This window comes from Microtus pennsylvanicus, chromosome 1 (assembly GCF_037038515.1).
Source record: "Microtus pennsylvanicus isolate mMicPen1 chromosome 1, mMicPen1.hap1, whole genome shotgun sequence".
Lineage (NCBI taxonomy): Eukaryota > Metazoa > Chordata > Mammalia > Rodentia > Cricetidae > Microtus > Microtus pennsylvanicus.
Genome location: NC_134579.1, coordinates 97,483,855 through 97,505,462, shown reverse-complemented (window position 1 = coordinate 97,505,462; position 21,608 = coordinate 97,483,855). Strand labels below are relative to the sequence as shown.

At 51.8% G+C, this 21,608-nt stretch overlaps 1 protein-coding gene across 5 annotated transcripts in view; it reads right to left on the bottom strand.

Moving 5' to 3' along the window:
- Positions 1-10,005: 10,005 nt before the first annotated feature.
- Prkar1b (protein kinase cAMP-dependent type I regulatory subunit beta) overlaps positions 10,006-21,608 on the bottom strand; it is a 138,066-nt gene continuing 126,463 nt past the window's right edge. For all 5 annotated transcript variants that reach the window (XM_075974945.1, XM_075974923.1, XM_075974937.1 and 2 more), the window contains exons 10-11: positions 12,817-12,898; positions 10,006-11,511 (exon numbers count right to left, since the gene is read on the bottom strand). In XM_075974945.1, coding sequence (XP_075831060.1) covers positions 11,339-11,511; positions 12,817-12,898 — 255 coding nt within the window. In that variant the 3' untranslated portion in view covers positions 10,006-11,338. The remainder of the gene's footprint in view (positions 11,512-12,816; positions 12,899-21,608) is intronic.

Below are 21,608 nucleotides of genomic sequence, written 5' to 3'. Positions count from 1 at the left end.
CCTATGGACAGAGCCATGGACCAGCCTTAGATCCTCCCTTTCCTGTCAACTGGGGAAGCTGGGTCACCCAGGCGGCTCCTCTAAAGCAGAAGGCAAAGTCCAGGCAGGTAATCTCATCCTCATCCCATTCTAGGACAGGGAGGCCCCAGCATCCCTGTGGCAGCCACCTCCCTCTGAAGGGAAAACACAGCCACATGAGCCATACAAATCACCTTCCTAGAAATGTCAGCAGCCTCATTACTGAGTGTCTGCTTGGTCCAAAGGCCTCAGAGGTGAGAAAGGGCTCTGGCTCAGAGCGGCAGCCACTCTGCCACCTGCTGGCTATGTGTCCTTCCACCTGTTGCTTCACCTCTCTGGGCCTCTGCTGGCCTCGACGATGAAGAGATAATAAAGCAGAAATAGCTGCTAATTAATTCTGTTGAAGGATCTGTTCAGGCAGAGCCTGGCATGGCGCCTGAATGTAGCCGGCATGGAGACTGCCTGGTGGCAGAGACGGCTGAATGCCATGGGCTATGTATGGCATATGGCAGGCCTCAATGAACAGAATCATCTCCACTGTAGGAGGAAGAGGAGCTCTCTCCTCTGGGTGACGGGAGTCCTAGATGACCCTCTGCAAGACGGGTAGCCCTGTCCTTCTCTAGGCCAATCTCTGAAGCTGAGTGACATCAAGTAGCCCTAAAGGATTCTAGGTAGGTAGTCTACCATGTGGTCACACCTCCAGCCCCTCACTGGGGGATTCTAGGCAGGTGCTCTACCATTAAATTATAACCAAAGTCTACCAACGCCCCCTCCCCCTTTTTAAAGATAGGTCTTTCACGTAGTTCTGACTGTCCTGGAACTCACTGTGTAGATCAGACTGATCGTGAACTCAAGAGATCCACCTGCCTCTGCCTCCCAAAAGCTGGGGTTAAAGGCATGTACCACAACAACCAGCGTCAAAGCCCTATTTTTTACCTTTTAGTTTTCATATAGGGTCTTGTCAAGTTGCCCAGCCTGCTCTTGAGCTCATTCTGTGGTCCAGGCAGGTCTTGAACTAGTAATCCTCCTACCTCAGCCTCCTCAGCAGCTAAGATGACAAGCCTGTGTCACCAGGCTAGCCTAAGCCTTGGCTCATGTTTTGTGTTGGACTGGCTTTTTAAGACAGGATCTTACTATATAGCCCTGGCTATCCTGAAATTCATTATATAACCAGGGTAGCCTCAAAGTCACAGCAAATTCACCTTCTTCTGCCTCCAAGTGCCAGGATTAAAGGCAGAAGCCACCATGACTGGCCTGAGTCTTAGATTTAAATAATGAGTCACCATGTCACCCTATCCCAATAGCTCTAGGGGACAGAGAAGCTCATCAGTCATGACTTCAAGGGGCCTGGGTATGAAACTGACTGCTGGTCCAGTACCCAGTGAGCCTACGTAACTGTCCACACGCTGACAAGGCAGTTGTGTACCCAATGTTCTGTGGACAAGTCCTTTTCCAGCCCTCAGTTTCCCAGAAATGGTGGCACTTGCTGTCATAGGTTCATAGGTGTCCATGGCTACATAACAAACTACCCTAAAACTTGGCGGCTCAAATAGAGGGGTGGGATTTATGACTTCATGATTCCTGGAGCTCTGAATTTGGGGTGGGTTAGCTGGGCCCACAGAAGGTGTGAATGAACCTATGCAGAAGGTGAAGAAACCTCATGGCTCCTTCTCCAGGTACCACCTGCGAGCGGATCACCCAGAACAGCCCTACTTGCGAAGGTACCACACAAGGGCACAGAACCCCAAAGGGCCATAGATGGCTGGGGATTGCCTGACTGCAGATTGTGGTGAGATCTGAAACTGGTCGCCATCCAGTGCCAAGCCCCAGCACCCTGCCTGTCCCCTGTAAAACTATCAAGGGCTTGTAAACCTGCAGAATTTCCCTTGAAGGGATATTTATTACATGGGCCATGGAAAAGAAGGCAAGAGTCTTGCAGTAAAGGGAGGGGCCTCCTGAGTAGCAGAAGTTCCGGGGAGGTTGAGCCTTGCTTGTTATTCTAAAGGATGTGCCCAGCAAAGGACACCCATCACCAACTTCCTGGAACCACGGGGGACTACATCCTCTAGAGTTTAGGCCAGACAAAGGTTCCATTTCTGTGGCCCAGCTGCCCCATCGGAACCCAGCATAAAACCCCACCCCACCCCCACAACTCCTTGGTCCTGCAGCTGTAACCTGGGTAGCTGGCTCTGTATGCTCAGAGGTCCTAAGACCTAAAACAGGGAAAGGCCCCTGGGGCAGTGCCTGGCACCGGTTAACACAGAACACAGCTGATGGAGAACAGCTAATCTAGCCAGCCCTCATTCTCAGTCCCCTCCCTCCCTTCTGGTACTCCCCTCTTTAGGGGTAGACCTACCAGAGCTTCCCCAAGGGTGGTGTGAACTACCCGCCTCACCTGCATAGGCTTCGGGGCCACAGAAGGTACGGCCAGGTGAACTGATGAGGATCAGAGAGAACTGTCCACTCTGCCTTAGACCTAAACCAGGCAGTTTAGGGGGGCTCGGGGTGTCAGGCAGTTTAGGGGTGTCTAAGAAGTCTTCCAAGTATCTTTTAAGGTTGATTGTACCCTCTTTCTCAGGGGACTCAGAGCTCAGGGACCTTCCAGAACAGCAGCTCAGCTGGTGCCCTCCCTGCCCTGGGGCCACTGGACTGTGTCACCAGTCTGGAATGCACTTTCAATTCCCCTGCCCTCTCCTTTCCTCCCCTCTCCTCTCCAGGCCAGCTCATCATTTCCCTGTGGAGGGGTGGGACTGGAACTAGGAATCTAGGAGCTCTCAGGACCTGCTGTGTCCTGCAGGCAGGCAGGAAAAAAATGGGCTTCTTCCAGGCCCAGCCCATCCAAGTTCCCTCTCAGCTACCTGGCGTCCAGCCACTGTAGTGACTGCCCAGAGATGGGCTGGATTGCCACCAGGGACCCAGTCCTGGATCTATTCAGATCTCCAAACTGTGCCTCAGGTTTTCAGGAGGATTCCCTACAGAAAGGGTCCCCTGGAGCCATCAACCTTCTTCCTTCATGTGGAACACTGTCGTCTCTCTGGGTTGGAAGTTGATCTCACTGGTTCCCAGCACCTCCTTGGCCTTTCTATGTTCATGGGTCTCCTCTTTAAGGCTCTCTTGTGTGGTCTCTGGCCCTTGGCTCCCTTTTCTTGGATGGGGAGGTGGAGATAGTCCAAATGTCTCAAGTAGAGTCCACATGGGAGTCTGTTGCGGCCTTTTCTACCTCCCCATTTCTGGCCCAGCAAGTGTCAGCAAGAGAGGTGCCCTGGGCAGCCTTGGGCAGCCCTGAAGGACAGCACCTTGTATGAATCCAGCCCCACTTGCCATATACCCTTTTCGCTTGGCCCTCAGATGCTGAGAGACGGGTACTGCCTGGGTCAGGTGGCCATCAGTCTGGATAAGGGGAGAAAAGTAAGACCTCCCATCTTCCCGGTTGGGTGAGCATTCTTGGGGGCGGGGATGACATTAGCTCCAAGAGGCTGTTAGAGCCCGGTTCTCAGAGTGAATAAACTTCGCCTCTCACATGCTCTGCCAGCCTTAGGATCCTGGGCCATTTTCTGAGAAATTCCATAGCCCATTACTTCAATATAGTCCGATAGGCCTCTGGGCTCAGGCTTGTAAGCAGGGCCATCACCCCCATCTGCCGCTCAGACTGGAACAAGGACATCAGGAGGTGTCTGGTGACGCTGTGTTGTGATGCCCTTCCCATCCTATGGGTTTTTCATCCGGCAATTTGGTGGGTGCAAGGCACAGAGGTGAGCAAGAGAAACACCCCAAAGACTGCAAGTTGGGCTAAGGTCAGGCTTCCTTGTGCCAGCTGCAGGCAGATGGAGGACACTGAGCCATGGCCAGCCCACGTGGCCTGTCCACAGCTCCCCTTGGTACCCATCATTGCCTCCCACTGCCTTCTAAGTCCTCACATCTTCCTGGGGACTCCCAGGAAGCATGATAGCCTCCCAGGGGAAACCTGGCCAGGCTCCAATGGGTAGGGCTCCACTCATAAACAGTTTTATGGTTCCAGGGCAGGCAGAGCTAGCCAGGGCAGGCTGGGCTGGGCAGAGATGGCCCAGGCTCTCCTCCCTGGGGGCCCCTCTTTTGTGAACTGATTCTCATCCTGAACTCACGGCCCCATGTGCAAAATGAGCCCCTCAAGGACATTGTGAGGTTTGGTTGGACAGGGCTCCATGGTGCTTGGTGCAGACTAGCATTCACAGTGTGGGAGGGGTGGGAGGGAAGAGAGACACAGAGAGAGACAGAGAGACAAGGAGAAAGACAGAGAGGGTAGAGACAGGACCAAGACAGGAAATGAGAGACAGAGGAGACAGACAGAGAGAGACAGGGACAGATGGAGATAGGAAGGTGAATAAGGAAGAGGTAAATACGGAGACAGAGAAGCAGAGAGGAAGAGGGAGGGAGAGAAGGAGGGGGACATCACAGAAGGTCCACTTCAGTCCTCTACCCCAATAAGTGGGCGCACTGAGTGATGGAAAGGTTAAAGAGTGGGTAACTGACCAAGCAGGAAGTGGCACCCACTTATCTTGGGTGGCACCAGATACCTGCACGGGAGGGGTATTGTCACCATTCACTACTCTCATGCAGGGGGTGGGGGACAGGTGACAACTTTAGTGATATAAAGTTTCTGAGGGCTCCTCTATACCTCAGAAGATGACTCTCTTTCCTGCCCTTAGCCCAACATAAGGGGTCCTCCATGAGAGGTCTGTTTTAGCTAGCTTTTTTTTTTTTTTTTGGTTTTTTTCGAGACAGGGTTTCTCTGTGGTTTTGGAGCCTGTCCTGGAACTAGCTCTTGTAGACCAGGCTGGTCTCTAATTCACAGAGATCCGCCTGCCTCTGCCTCCCGAGTGCTGGGATTAAAGGCGTGTGCCACCACTGCCTGGCTCTAGCTAACTTTTTGCGGCTGTGATAAACACTATAGCCAAAGGCAGCTTGTTCCATCTGACAGTCCATCACCGGAACAACAGAGGCAGGAACACAAGCAGGAACCTGGAGGCAGGAGCTGGAGCAGAGACAATGGAGGAGCACTGCTTACTGGCTTGTTCCCCATGGCTTGCTCAGCCTGCTTTCTTATACAACCCAGAACTATATCTGTCCAAGAGTGGCACTACCCAAAATCGTTACTCATGAAAATGCTCCACAGCCTTGCCTCCAAGCCAATATGATGAAGACATTTGTTCAACTGAGATTTCTTCTCCCCAAATGACCCTAGCTAGTGTCAAGTTGACCAAAAAACAAAACAAAACAAAAACAACAACAACAAAAAAACCTAACCAGCTCAGGGACCATGTCCCGAGGGGCATCCTGGGTCCCCTGGTTCTGAGACCTAGTTCCACTAGGGGACTAGGTTCTGGAGATAGGGGTTCTGGAACCCTCCTGTTTTGTATGAGCTGGCAGCAGTCACCCAATGGGAATTACATCCTGGGGCCAGCTGTGGGCTATTCAGATCATGGTTGGGCACAACACCAGGTCCTCAGACTTCATGGAGTAGTCAACCTGTCCTCCCAGGGCCTGTCTGGATCCCTCTCCACAGAATTCATTAAGTCATACCCTGCAGTTTAGGTCACAAGATGATGGGTCAGATGCATGGAAAGTCCTCCCTGGGGACAGCTGCTCATTCACAAGGGTCCCTGAGCAGGCTGGAGCGTCTTTACCTGAGGCAGCTCCACCTGGGGACACACCTGGTGAATGAGGTTCCAGGAGGAGAGAGGAGCTATCTCCTTTGGACTAAGGTAGGACATCAGGGTCACACACAGCCACTTTGGGTCTAGAGACTGTGGATGCTACAACTGATGTATTTGGGTAAAGCCAGAGGGCCAGGTACTTGGCATTGCAGTAGGGTTTGATGTCCCATGCAATGCCAGCTTCGAGTCTGAGTTTCTTTTACTGAGCTAACACTCCAACCTGCGATCTCATACCATGCTCAAGTTAAGCATGAAAGGCAAATATTCCTCCCAATTCACGGATGAGATCATCAAAGCTCAGAGAAGTTAAACAATTTGCCTTATGCCAAACAGCTAACAGGAGCATAGCCAGGCGGTGGTGGCGCACGCCTTTAATTTCAGCACTCTGGAGGCAGAGACAGGTGGATCTCTGTGAGTTTGAGGTCAGCCTGATCTATAGAGTAAGTTCCAGGACAGCCAGGAATACACAGAGAAACCCTGTCTTGACCACCACCACCTCCCCCCAAAAAGAAGGAAAACAAGGAACCAAGTATGGTGCTACATGCCTGTAATCCCAGCACCTGGGAAGCTGAAAGGGGAAGACCTCTGGACTACACGGTGACATTGCTAAAAAAGAAAGGGAGAGAAAAAGAAAGAAAAAGGAAGTAATGAGGGACGAAGGGAAGGAGGAGGAAAAGAAGGAAGGAAGGAACGAATGAATGAATGAAGGAACAAAGGAAAAAAGAAGCCATGTCCCTGTTGGGGCATACTTGTGATTCCAATACTGGAAAGGTGGAGGATCCCTGGGGCTCCATGGCCAGCCAGCTTAGCCTACTTGACAAATTCCAGACTAGTGAGAGGTCCTGTCTCCAAAGAGAGCAGAGGCTGCGGGGGAGAATGGCTCAGTAGGTAAAGTGTTTGCTGTGAAGCATGAGAACCCAAGTTAGTCCCCTACACTCATGTAAAAAGCCAGGTGCTGCCCGAGGTGTGCACCTGTAATCTCAGGACTGGGAGGCAGAAACAGGAGGATCCCAGGGTCTTGATGGCCACCCAGTCTAGTCAATCAGTGAGCTCCAGGTTCATAGAGAGCCTTTGCCTGAAAAAGGATGGGGGGAGGGGGAAGTGAAGAATGATTGATAAAGATACCTAACATTGTGACACCGATACTCGGCCTCCACATGTGGACAAAAGACCGTGTGTGTGTGTGTGTGTGTGTGTGTGTGTATGTGTGTGCCTGCGCGTGCACACACAATCACACACACACACCTTCACTAGCACAGGATACACCAGCCACACCTGGGAGGTACATGATAGGTCAATGGGTTGTGTATGTGGCACTGGACATGGAACCTGGGGCCTCATGCCTGCTAACCAAGCATTCTATCAACCGAGCCACAATCCCAGACTTCAGGTACTTTGTTAAAATGTACAAAACGAGTTCTCCACTTGAAGACGTTGACAGGATATTTGTTCAAGGACATTGATGATGGGGCTGACTAACCCCCAGGAGAGTCTAGTGGAGTGACACAGGCCTTTGTTCTGAAGGGACATCTGGCAGACGGAGGCCTTTCCTTAAACTCAGGCTGAGACTGTAGTACCTGGGCCCATGATCTACTTGTGGGTCATGAAGGGCCTCAAAACATTTTCCATGAACGTGCACATATACATACACATACAGTAAACTTTATTCTTCCTCCCAGGATTGGGAATAGAGCCCAGGCCCTTGCATGTGTTAGGCATGTCCTGCCCTGAGCTATACAGCCAACCATTATTTTACATTTGTTTGGGGGTTTTTGTTTGTTTTGTTTTCATATTGGAGACAAGGGTCTCATTATATAGGGACCCTTGCTGGCCTGGAACTTTCTATGTAGACCAGGCTGACCTCATACTCATAGAAATCCTCCTGCCTCTGCCTCCTGAGTGCTGAGATTAAGACATGCACCACCACCGTCAGTCTCCATTTGGTTTTGTTTTTAAAGAGCATGTTATATTGTTTCCCAGGCTGGTCTCCTGCTCTGTGGACACAGACATCAACCATCAACCATCTGGAGCTGGAGATGATGGAGGGCTCAGGCACCAGCTTCCCAATTTGGTGACATCCTAGGTGCAAACTTAGAAGGCAGCCAGGCTGGGGTCAATGAAGACTTCCTGGCAGGACCAGGGCCAGCTGAGCTCGGAGGAAGTGCAACTAACTTGGAGCGGGGGGCAGGGGGAACTAGATCTAAAACTAGGACTTGGGTACCCCGGATATGAAATCACCCAGTCCCAGCCTTGTAGGAGAGCTTGTTTCCCCAGCATCTAGCCAGGGGCCTGACCTCAAAGTGAGTCACCGCAGCCAACCCAGCTGATTCAGCGGAGCTGGGGGAGTGAAGCCAAGACTGCCCGTAGACTGAAGTGGCCAGCCAAGGTCAGGACTGTCCACTGTCTGGAAGAGCCAGCCAAGGCCATCATTCCAGCAGGGCTGAGCCCCACCTGCTGGCACCCAGCCACAACAGGCCTCTGTCTTCATAGCCCTTTGGTCAGAAAGCCCTGGCCTCAAGGAAATGGTTTTGGCAGGGGAAGTGGCTTATGACTGAAGACTCCTAGAAAGGGATCCGAGCTGTGGAAAAGAACCAAGGGGTGAATGAAGAGTGACCTCATGGGAATTCACTGATGGAGGCCTGCATAAGTGACTGAAGAGAGGTAGACACTGTGTCACCAGACACAGTGATGGGAGGGTATCCGCAGTCTGCCCCCCTCCAAGGCAAGCAAAGCCCACCACAGATAGCAAGGAACAGAGGCCAGAAGGCAATGGAGATGAGCTCTCGATCCCAGATCCCACGTGCACCCGTGAGAAATTTGACCAGTGGCACCAGCCAATCTCTTCCCTCTGGAGGTTTAGTCTACCCTTTGGCCTGGTAACAGCATGGCCCCATCCCTACAATACAGGATACCACAGAGAATCAGTTGGGGTACAAGGTCGGGGCTGGGCCTTGTCTACTTTCCCATCCCTAGGATGAGGTAGACAGGGGTCTGGCCAACATGGATTCCCATTTGAACTGACAATGCTGAAATGGAACTAGTTAGCCAGGCATGTGAGGCAGGACTATGAGCCTAGCACTCAAGAAACCGAGGCAGGAGGATTTCATGAGTTTGCAGCCAGCCTGAGCTCTAAGTGAGAGCCTGTCTCTAAATAGATAGATGGATGGAAGATAAATAGGTAGGTAGGTAGATAATAGATGGATAGATAGATAGATAGATAGATAGATAGATAGATAGATAGATAGATGAATAGATGATAGACTTTGGTTTGGATACATGGGATTACAGAAGGTAGAAAGGTAGGGGTGGTGATGGGGCATTCACATCTAATGTGTGGGATTGGGGGTAGGAAGATGAAGCTCCGTAGGAGGGGGTACTGAGAGCTGCAATGTACTGTGCATGCAGATAATGACAAAATGCATTTGCCATTTTAACTTTTAATTTATGTACTTGTTTCTGCAGCATGAGATATTGAACCCTTGTTAGGCATGTGCACTACCACTAAACAACACCCCCAGCCCCTCACTGGGGGATTCTAGGCAGGTGCTCTACCACTGAGTCACACCCCAGCCCTTCACTGGGGGATTCTAGGCAGGTGGCCTACCACTAACTGTGTTCCCAGATTCTCACAGGGGCGGTTCTAAGCAAGTGTTTTACTACTGATCCAGGCTCAGCTTTAGTTATTTTGTCTGTCTGTTTTTGTTTATTGAGACAAAATTTCTCTGTGTAGCCCTGGCTGTCCTGGAACTTGCTCTGTAGACCAGGCAGGGATCCTCCTGTCTCTGCCTCCCAAATGCTGGGATTAAAGACTTACACCACCACTCCTGGTTAGCTTTAGAGATTTTGAGAGAGAGAGAGAGAGAGAGAGAGAGAGAGAGAGAGAGAGAGAGAGAGAGAGAGTGTGTGTGTGTGTGTGTGTGTTTGAGTGTACCATGACTTACATAGTTAGGTCAGAGGTCAGAAGTTGCACTCACTCTTCCCCTGGTTGGGGAACAAGGTCTCTTATTTACAATTAGGTACGCCTGGCTAGCTGGTCTGAGCATTTCCAGGGATTCTCCTGTCTGCCTCTTCCACCTTGTAGGAGCCCTGGAATTAAAGACGGCTGATACCTTGTCTGGCTTTATGTGAGTTCTGCAGATTTGAACTCAGGTCCTCAAATTTGCAGTAAAAGAACTTTACCCGCTGAGCCAACTCTCCCTGGCTCAGTGTTAATCACTTGGAAACGCCAGAACAGATAAGAAGACCCACATATCTACAAAAGACTTAGACGGAGGCCTCCCAGGTCGGGAAAGGGTTCTTCATTGCACATTTAATAGCTCATGCAGCACTTGGTGACATAAATAGGGGATGGAGGAGCATGTCCACAGATTCCACAGATAGTCCACAGTGCAGGCAGGACACACACAGTCAGGGCCACACAGGGAGGAGCTGATGGCCAGCCGGAAGGCTCACCTCCCTAGACGTGCGCAGTGGGGGCAAGAAAAGATTGATCACCCTGTGTCATGACATGCCGGTTACCCAGGAGACACTGAGCAGTTGTGGACACTCATGTGGCCCTCAGGCCTGGCTGGCTCATATCACACTGCACTGGTGGTTCAGTATGTGGGGTTAAGCCTGGTTTCAGCTTATCTTCCCCTCACGAAAGGGAGCAGAGAGACTCAGGTAAGAGATGCTTGGGCTTCAGGGGCAGGGACTCGGGTTTTACACAATGAATCCGGGGAAGGCTCAGCACCCACAGCTTTAGGCAGCAAGTCAGAGTTCCTTGCTGTCCCTCGGGATCTCCAATAGGCAGGTTGACAGAGCCGTGACTCCTAGCTTCCAGAAGATGGGGACTCAGCCCAGACTCACTATCATTTGGAAAGCCCCCGCATCACCACGCTTCCTGCTCAATCTGGGCGCCCAGCCAGAGAGGGGTCACAGGCTTGGCCAACTGTCCTGACATGAGCTCAGGGTGCCCTGCCTATCCAGAAATGAACTTTCCAAAAGCCATGAGGGCAATGACTAGTTTAAGATACTACCTCCTGACTTTCTGGGGTCAGTTAGGAGGCTGGAACCTACTTGGGCCCATCAGGGGTCTGTCTGAGAGTTGAGGGTAGTGGGCAGGGACCAAGAATGTCTTTCCTCACCCTCTGTTTCTGCTCTCAAACCCGAGTGTCGTTTTGAGGACACTTCCCTTTGACACATCTGTCCTACACACCTGGGAGAATCTGACAGGGACCAGGGACAGTGTCCTAACTTTCAGCCCTGGGGGAAAGCTGCAAGGGTAGCTGTAGTCCCTCTGTCTTGAGACATGGCAGGACACAGAGCTAGTTCAAGTATGGGGACCAAATAAGAATTCCCAAAGACTTGAAGAGGGGATAGGGTAGCCCCAAAATAAGGTTGCAGGGTGACTGTTGGGGAGCCAGCTGCCACTTCCCTGGTCTGGGGATGCAGCTGTTGCTTGCCCTTAATTTTTAAAATGCTCAAGATGGGTATTTATTCAAAAGTGAGTCCAGAGAAGGGAGCGGCTCCATGCCAGGCACCAGCCCCACCTCGCTGCTAACCAGCAGCTCCCAGGCCCCTGGCATGGGGAATGGGTCACTGGGCCACAATGGAAACCCCTACAAGGGTACAGGCACAATGCAAGCTCAGACAGTGAGGGAGATGAAGCTGTTGTAACGCTGGATGTTTCTTTTCAGGATTTCGGAGCAGGGGCCGAGGACACGTTCGAAACGAGGCCGGTCCAACTTCACACACTTGAGAGGACCCCGGGCCACCACAGTGGCTGCACGGGGTCGGTTCAGCAGCAATGCAATCTCCCCTGGGTGGACGAGAGGAGAAAGTCAAGATACAGAACGGGCTTCCTTCCCAGTGGGATGACAGGTGAACCTGCATTTTCGTCCTTCTCTTCCTGTTTCCTTGAGAACAGGGTCCCGTACCTCCCAGGCTGTCTTAGAACTCACTCACTATTCAGCTGAAGATGACTTTGAACTTCTGATCCTCTTGTCCCCTCCTGAGTGCTGGGGATTCAAGCTGCACTACCACACCTGGTTACTCAGTGCTGGCATTCAACCCATGCATCTTTAGCCTTGATCTTGAATTACAAATGCAATTTGTGTGCATGTGTGCGTGCGTGCGTGCGTGCGTGTCTGTGTCTGTCTGTCTGTCTGTCTGTCTGTCTGTGTCTATGTGTGTTTACCTGGAGACTGAACACAGTCTCATGCATGTTGCCGGAGCACGCTACCACTGAGATACAGCCTAAGCCCTTTAAAAAAATTTTTTTTTTAATTTTGAGACAGAATCTCAATAAGCTGCCTAGGACAGGCCACGAACGTGCCATCCTCCTGCCTCAGCATTCCTATAGCTAGGATGGCGAGCACTGCACAAGTCAGCCTGGCACAAATTCTTCCCTAGTTTAAGTATGGCTTGTGAAATACTGGGAATATTTTATATAAGCTAACGAATTAGGGACTGGGGATGTCGCTCGCTGGTAGAGCAGTTGCCAAGCATGCACAGAGCCCTGGGCTCCATCCCAGCTCTGCCTAAACCAGAAATGGGGAATCATGCCTGTGAATCCAGCACTCCGGACGTAGAGGCAGGAGGGTGAAACATTCAAGGTCATCTCCAGCTACACCCCGAGTTTGCCTGGCTTACACAAGACCATTTCCGCACTCCCACACACACACCAGGAAAAACTGTGTTATTTCTCTGAAATGCAAGCTGAGTTAATATTGTCCTGTGATCTGCCTAGCAGCTCCGCATGCAGGAGACACTGTGATGTGGCCCAGGCCTCTTCATGACCTAGTTCCAGCTGTGAGAACGGTCTGTATCGACTCAGGACCCTCTTCCTCTGCAGCTACACGAGTGAACCGCTTATGGTCCCTGTGCCTCTCACCAGGGCTCCGCTCTCCCCAAGACCAGCAACTGGCCCCCAGGGCTGTCAGTCTTGTGGACTCAGGCCAGTCCTGGACCTCAGGGTGAGGTGGCTCCAACGGAGGCCTCTCTCACACCTGCCTGTGGCTTCCCTACCCTCCAGAGTCACCCTGAGGCCTCACGAAACCCCTGCAGCTCCTGACCCAGGGCCCCAAATAAGACGCCATATCTTGACTGGGGGACCCCAACTCACCAAAGTAGTCAGAGGGCCCAAGGCGCCCCACTTCCACATACTCCTCATTGGGGGATCGTCGCTGGAGGACTGAAGCAGTGCCCTGTGGGAGAGGAAACAGGCAGAAGTCAAGCAAACATGTAGGTCAGTTGTTAGGAGGGCATGTTGGACGCTGCTTGTTGGGGTACATCACACTTGGGGAATCGCTTGCTTTGGAGGGCATGTGTTGGAGGGTCATGTGGAGAGTCTGCAGTAGGAGACGCTCCCTGTTTGTCCCTTCTTCCTGGATCCTTTCCTCCATGCAGCCATAGCTGCTTCCATGCGGGCTTCTCCCTCCTCTTTTAGGGTCCGCCATGCCTTCAGGGAGGCAGACCCTCTTGAGAGCTGAGCTCTGAGTTGCTGCAGCTTACCAATGCCTCCTCCCAGACACCTATAGGACTAGAGGTTCCTGTCTGAACCCTGCTTTTACTGATACAAGAGACGCTCCCCCAAATGGGGACCTACCCAGCACCTCCCCCAGAGGCCTTGGTAGTGACTGTGAGGATGGTCCCAAGGGTGCCAGTGCCTTGTCACTATGCTGAGAGCTGACCTTGGGCTGCGGCCTAAGGACAATGAGCTGTCCCGCCACATGGGGAGGGGGGGGGGCTCCAGGGAGGCAGGGAGGAGCATGGTCTCAGGGTCACACACCTGCTGAGCTATGCAGCCCCTCCTTACTCCCAAGAGGGCAGTGGGTCTACAGATGAAGCTGGCTCAATGATTAACAGGGCAGCTGCAGTAGGTCACTGGCCTCTGGGAACATTAAAGACAAGGCCGGGGCACCCGGGACGTCTTGGCAGCCAAATGCCTCCTGTCCTCATGCACGCTACTTCTGAGATGGGCAGCGCACATGGTTGGACCTTGGCTCCTTCTGGGCCAAGCCTTCCAGAGTCAGTATCCCCACTTGCCACCTCCAGGGCCTTAGAAGATGGAGAATGGCTTTCAACATCACCAGTCACTCCCAGTAAGAACTGCAGAGCTGAGCCAGCTGTGGTGATTCACATCTAGAATCTAGGAAGCTGAGGCAGGGGGTTTGCGGTGAGTTGGAGGTCATCTTGGGCTGCATAGTGAGACCCTGATCAAAATTCCTGCCCAAAAAACAAAAACAAAGCCAAAGCAAAATAACAACAAAAATGCTCACAAAAAAAAGGAAAAAGAGACCTGGAGTTGACCCTGTGGATAAAGTCGCTTGTGACCAAATCTAATGACCTGAGTTCAATCTCCAAGACCCACGTGGTAGAAGAAGAGAACTGACTCCTGAAAGCTATTCTTCAACCTCCACACATGTATTACCGCTCCACACATAAGAAATGTTAAAAAAAAGTAAAGGGGATGGCATTCATTTGGGTTGGGGAGATGGTCCAGTGCTCAAGAACAGTTGTTGTTCTTCCTTCCAGAGAGCTTAATGTCAGGTGACTCAAAACTGCCTATAAATCCAGCTCTTGGGGAATCCAGTACCCTCTTCTGGACCCCATGGACATCCGTACAAATTTAGCAGACGCTGTCACATACACACACACACACACACACACATCAAAAAAAAAGTCGGAGGAGGAGAAAAGAAGGAGGGAGGGAGGAAGAAAAGAAAAGAAGAAGAAAAAAAAGAAAGGAAAGCAGTTAGGTGTGGACCAAATCTGTAATCTCAGCACTGAGGAAACAGGTGCAAGAATAGGAAATTCAAGGCACAGAGCAGTCAGGGCCAGCCTGGGCTTCACAGACCAGTTAGGGCCAGCCTGGGCTTCACAGAGCAGTCAGGGCCAGCCTATATATATATATATATATATACCTTTCAAACACAATACCAAACTGAGTTTGACACCGAGCATTGCAGTGTGCGTTATCCACACCTCCAAGGAGCCAGAGTTTAGCTCTGAGTTTCCACAGACTCTGATCAGCCTCCATGTCCCTGAGGCAGGCAGCTGCCTGAGGGCTTCTCCATCTTGTTAACACCCAGAGACTGAAGCTAAGGGATGTTGCTGTTCCTGCGCCTCAGGGCCTCCATGTCTCCAGGGGCCCTTACCACGCCTAGATATGAGGTGCCCACCCCCCAAAGCCACTCTCCAGGCATAGACAGCACTCCATGGCAAGGTGGGCTTCATCACCCAGGCTCACCCAGACCCAGACTTGCTAGAGCCTGTGGCCAGGCTGTGCCTGGTTTAATGAGTGACTCCCAGGTCAGCTGCTGGTGCCCACAGTGCCTGGAGTCCCCAGGCACCCTTAGCAACCCTCGAAACTGGATCCCCAGCCTGGCTTCTGGGCCTCTGCGTGTTTATGAATCCGGCTGATGGATGGAGCGGGGCATGTAAACACGAGACCACTCCGGGGCTGCCAGTGTGAGCAGGAAGCAGGGGCAGGGAGCAGATGCTCATGCCCACCAGGGGCCCCAACGGAGGAGCTTAGCCCACCTGTCAGCACAGCTCACCATGGTGGGCCCCTGAGCCGACTCTGCTATGTTAGGACTGGGGGATAAAGGATTTGTGCCTGCTACATGAAGACCCTAGTCTGACCCTCAGCAATCATGTCAAGTTGGACTTGGTAGCCCAGACTTACAGTCTACACATGCATTGTGCCCCTCCACAAATTAAAAAAAAAAATCAATATATATTTTTTAAAGCAAATTCATTTGGGTCGGAGCAATGAATCAGTGGTTAAGAGCACTTGCTGCTCTTCCAGGGAACCAGAGCTTAGTTCACAGCTCAGCCAGCCACCTGACAGAGACGAAGGCTGAGACACAAAGTGACCATGAGGCTGAGCTCCAGAAGCTAAAAGGAGCCATCCAGAGATACGGTGGCCTCCCACTTGGGGAGAAGTTGGCAAGACGCTGAGGTGGGGTCAGAGAGGGCTTGAGGGTGAAAGTTGCAGAGCAGGGTGCCAGCAAGGGATTTCATGCCTCCTAGACATAGCCTAGGGATCCTGGCTTCCTTGAAGGGAGGGCAATTGGCTGGCACACCTGTGCTGTTGGCCCCCAGATCCCGTGGAGCAGTCAGAAACATCCCTGTCCTTCCTGCTGTGTAGCTATGGGGCTCTTTGTTATGGCAGCTCCTTTGTTGCCCTGACCAATACACTGTCTGGAACACGAATGTCACCTTCTTCACCCTAAAGTCCCATGTCTGTGAAGCCAGCAAGCAGTGTATGCTCCCTCCACATGCCCCCAAATCTGTTGGAGATAGGCCATTGTCTCCTGTCTGGGAAGCTCCTAGAAAACAACAACAACAACTCGCAATTCAAGGTCCATTCTGTGTTCCTAGTCGCCACGGAAATGGCCAGACATCCTGGAGGGCACATCTAGGGCCCAGGCCTGGAAAACACCCATGGCCAAACTGCTGGCTCATAGTCTCCAAGTTCCTCATTGAAGATCCGAGCTCAGCGGCAAATCTGCGGCAGAGAGCTCCGAGGTGATGCAGGGGAATCGTCACTCCTAGGTGCCTATGACGGGCACAGTTACAGACGAGAAACTTCCTTTTAACTGCTGTGACTTAAAAAAAATGTGTTTTCCCCCCTAGAACATTAAGGAGGAAGTGTGACTTTCCCAAGAAGGAAACCAGTGGGGGCCATGTGGGATCCATCACTATGAGGCCAGGTCCCCGGCTTCCCCTTTCCATGTCTCGGAGCCCAGCATGTGGCTCAGAAGTTGAACTGAGTGTTTCCCTCAATCAGTCTCCACTTTATTTTCCGAGACACTACCAGTTCAGCTAGACTGGCAGGCCAGCAGGTGCCAGGGACCCTCCTGTCTCCACCTCCCCAGGGTTGGGATTATTGGAGCATGCTCCACTCTTGGTTTTTAGGTGGGCCCTGGGGATCAAACTCAAGTCCTCTTGTTTATAAAGCAAGTCCTTCATCCACTAAGCCATCTTTCTAATGCTTCCTGAGACGTTTATAAGATTCAAGACACGGTCACTTCTAACGGGGAAACTGAGCACTCAGAGATGGAGTCGGGGTAAACCAGATCCATCCTGGGAGCCAAATCCTGGGAGGAGATGGGTGGAGCTAGGAGTGAGGCAGTCTTCTTGCCTAGTTGCCTCTCATTGGTTCTCACACCTGCTCACCATTCCCAACCCTGGCCCTGAAGCCCCTCCCTTTCACAGCCTCCACCTCTCCAGCATGATTTGAACCTTAAGCATTCAGTGAAAACCAAGTCATGGGCTCAGACACTGGGGACAGTCAACCAGGTCTAGCCACAGAGTAACCATAGAGCAAAAGCTCTCAACCAGTGCAGAAACCCTCCCAGAGAGTGAGAAGCGGGTCGCCAACAGGCCAAGGTGGGAAGAGGGAGATGAGGGTGAAGGAGGCAAGACACTGAAAATAGGGCAAGCTCAGAGTATTGGCAAGGGCCTACTTAGGGCAGGCGGCCATATTTACTCAGCACTTCCCTTAATCTTGAGGGGGTGCAAGGAAGGCTCCCAACTTGAGACCCCTGCCTGGGACCCACACCAGGATGAGCATGAACGCCCACGTCCTCCCAAGTCCAGAAACAACCCGAGACCAGCAAAGGAGTGAATAACCAAGAGACATTTGCGTGAGAAGTGCCCTGCACACGACAGCAAGGAGCTGAGCCCGAACGGGGAGGAGTCAGACCCCAAGCACAGATGAGGCCACCAACCCTCCGCTCTGCTCCGCTCCGGAACAGGGATCAGGCAAAACTATTTGCTTTATTTAAAGAAATATCTTCTAAAAAAAAATCTGAGTTTCACTTCCATACATGGAAGTGAGTCTCGCCATCCATAAAGGAGAAGTGACACAAGCAATTGGAGACAGGTGCGGGAGATGCATTGCAGACACGCCTGGGGCCCGTGGGGACAGACGTGCCCAAGGGGACACTTGTGCACATGGGGACACACATGCCCACGGGGACACATACCTGTGCGTATGGAGCGATGTGTGCACATGGGAACCAGTACTCGCAGAGGACCAGCACCCACAAAAGCATGCAAACACATTGGGCGCACGCATGGACCCTTTGGGGCTCATTCACACAAGCTGTGCCCATGCTGTGAATGGAAGGTCCCTCCCCCGCAGGGATAATATCTGCCTACGCTGGAGACCCCCCAGAAACAGCTCCACTCGGGGTGGGGAGGTGAGAACGTAAGTGAGGAGGGAAATGGAAGTCATGTGCTTGTCCACGGTGTCATGAAAGCCGTCCTGCTCCAGGGATCCAGGGCTGACCTGCGGCTGCTGTGAGCACTCATGGCTCATCTTTCCTGCATGGATGCCAAGACTGAACTCACACACACAAGGGCAGTCACAGAGCATGAAGGTAGCCGCAACCTGGGAGACATATCCCAGAGGTCTTGTTTTAATTTTGAGACAGGAGCTTGCCATGTAACCCAGACTGCCCTCAAACTTTCGATACTCTACCTCAGCTTCCTAGGGGCTGGGATTACAGGAATGGCTCTACCATGCCCAGCCTCCTCCTCAATAATAATAATAATGATAATAATAATAATAATAATAATAATAATAATAATAAGAAGAAGAAGAAGAAGAAGAAGAAGAAGAAGAAGAAGAAGAAGAAGAAGAAGAAGAAGAAGAAGAAGAAGAAGAAGAAGACAGGTTCTCATGTAGACCAGCCTGGCCAAGGATAACATCTGGCTTCCAAGTTTGGGTTTTGTTTTTTTGTTTGTTTTATGAGACAAAGTTTACTATGTTGATGAAGCCTCCAATTAATTTCTTAGACCATGCTGGCCTTAAACTTTCAACTCTCCTGCTTCAGCCTCCCAGGTTCTGGACTAACAGGCATGGACCACAACATCTACTTTAAACATGTCAGGCTTTATCCCCCCTTGCAGTGCTGAGGATCCAACCCTGCACATTGAGAACTGCAGCCCTCACACCCATAGGTTTTTGTGGCTTTGTTTGTGTTTGTCTTTTGCTTTGGTTTGGTTTGGTTTGGTTTTTTCGAAAACATCTGTAGGTTTTAAGAAAGTGATCACCACAATTAACAGGTTTCCACATGGAAGCTGATTTCCACTGCAGCTCTCCCACCCCCACCCCGTGCAAAGCCCGTTTACCCCCTCCCCCACTCCACACACACCTCTGCCCGCCATGTGACTTTCCCTAGAGTTCCTGCTGGTCGAGTAGCTTCTCCCACCTAAAGAAGCCTGGGCTCTCATCTGCGAAGGTGCCCTGCTCCACCCTCCCCTCGTGCCTCGCTCGGCTGCCTGTCTGTAACACGGCTGGCTACAGCCTGTCTTTACGACAACTGAGCAAACACACCAGCCTGGTGGGCGGCCGAGGTCAGCTTTTGTGCCAGTGTTTAATGGTTCATCCGTGAGGTCTGGGCTATGGTGGAGGCACGGCCCAGCAGCTCCAGTGGGAAAACAGACATTAACTTGGATTCCGGCGCCACAGCTCCCAGGATGGGGACAGGTGCCAATGAGGGCCTGGGGAGCATAGCTCCAGGCAGTCAAAGCCTGGGTTGAGAGGGTCTCTTCTGCACAGTCAATCTCTGTCACACACACCCCAAGGTTAAGTCTGTCCAGCAGGTGTACAAACAGGGGCTCTAATGACGCTCCAAGACTCCCAAGCAGGTAGACATGGCATGCAGGGGTCAACGAGACAATGGTGGGGGCCAAGTGTGGGCACCCCTGGTTATGTAGGGTCCTGCTCCTTGTGCTCTTCTGTGGTTCAGTTCCCCTTCCCACCCCACCCCACTCCACCATCCGCTAGAGAAGCAGGCTGTATGCCAGCCTTACACATGGCCTCGGGAAACCTCAGTCAAGCAGAGGTAGAATGAATGTACTAGATTATTGCTGGGCTGCTGGGGTGGGCATGAGCCGCCAAGCTCTACCTGGAGAGTCCATGGCCTTGCCTCCTTGAGTGAGGCCTAGTGTCTGCTTTTGAATGCATATTCTAGCTCATCTTCAGACCGTCCATGCCTTTCTCTGCAGAACTCCTCCTGAACAATGGTCCCCAGCCTGGCTGACCCCACATCAGCGACTCCCATCCCTACTGACCTTCACCAAAGCTCCCTCCTCCTGGCTGACATCATCATCAGTGGCCCTCATCTTCTCTGATCTCCCTGCTCTTGATGGCCCATTATCCTTTCTAACAATGGGATCCCCTGCTCTCTGTCTCCATAGATGGACACCCCTGCTGACCTCCTCTATAGATGGACCCCTCTTTCTGACTTCCCTAGGATGGAAACCCCCTTGCTCATCTCCCCCATCATTTGCCCCCCATCCTGGCTGACTCACACAACACCCGCCATCCCGAAGTAACTGAGCCCAGTGATTGTCCCGCTGCCTCCACCCACCATAGTCCACACCCCACCACCCTCCATCTGACTTTCTTCCAGAACCTACTCTACAAGGGTCTCCATTGCCCACAGGTCACCTACCATCTACTCACTGTAACCCTGGAGGGTCTTCCCAAGGAGGGCTGCCACAACTGACTTTGTCCCTTCATCCACTGCTGGGCTGGGTGTGCCAGGAGCGTCCTCTTAGCCAGCTGTCTAGAGCCCTGTAGTCATGTTGTCTAAGTGAGTCCCATGCCCCGAATGGGATATGCCTTGCCAGACTCCTACTTTCAGCCCAGTAGAACACAGGCCCCAAGAATACAAGCTTGCTCTGCAGGTGCAGCTGGGCGGGGCCCGCACGGGCAGTTAGCCCTTTGACACACAGCCTAGGACTAATGTCTCACATCTACAAGTCCAGAGTGCATCAGGTGCCTGATAGGCACAGCTTCCTGCCTCTGCCATGCTCTAGTTTTCTTTTCCAGTTATGGCCTCTCCACCTGTCAAGCCTCCTACCAGACAGGGGAGAAACTCAAATGGAGATCAGGTTGTTCTCTCAGAGACCCATAGCCAACACCATGCCCAGACCTCAGGTCTTCCGACCCCAGAAGAGTTCCACCAGCTGCTCTAGCCTGCAGCCCGGTGCGCTGCGTGTGCACCCATGGTGTATGTGATGTGTATGTAAGAGTGTGGGTGCTGTTTAGGTGCTCACACGAACATACTGTGTGTATTGTGTCCTGCAAACATGGCTACTCGTGCTATGTGCATGAGTGTGTGAGCTGTTGTGAGATGCTGTGTGGGTATTTGTGTCATGTACCCACAAGTATGAATGCTGTATGGTGGGTACTATGTGTGTGCATGAGAGAGTGCACGCTGTTCTGTGCATGAGGACAGGTACTGTGGCCATATGATTGTGTACGGTTGTGTGTGAAGCATGCACGTGATTGTGTGCTATTTGCGAATGAGGGTCCATCCATGAGTGTGTGTGCTGCATGCGTGTGATTGTGTGCTGAGAGAACACATCTGCATGTATGAGTGCATTGTGCACAGGAGTGTAGAGACAGGTATGTGCATGTGATAGCGTGCTGTGTGAGAAAAGGGCACATGCATTCTGCATGTGTGTGAGTCTATATTGGCCACATGGTGGGTGGACATACCATGTGTGTGTGTGTGAACATGTGTATTGTCTGTGTGAGTGCTGGGTATGTTTGCTTGCTTGTTTGAAATGGGGTCTTGCTATATTACTCAAGCTTGTCACTTACTTGTAATTATTTATTTATTTATTTATTTAGTTAGTTAGTTAGTTAGTTAGTTAGTTTATTGAGACAGGGTCTCTTTATGTAGCCCTGGCTGTCCTGGAACTCACGCTGTAGACTAAGCTGACTTTGAACTCGCAGAAATCAGCCTGCCTCTGCCTCCTGAGTGTTGGAATCAAAGGTGTGCATCACCACCCGGTTCAGGCTTGCTTGTCTTCAAATCCTGGGCTTAAGAAATCCACTTGCCTCAACCTAGCTGGGACATTCTGACGGATGTGCAACCACCACAC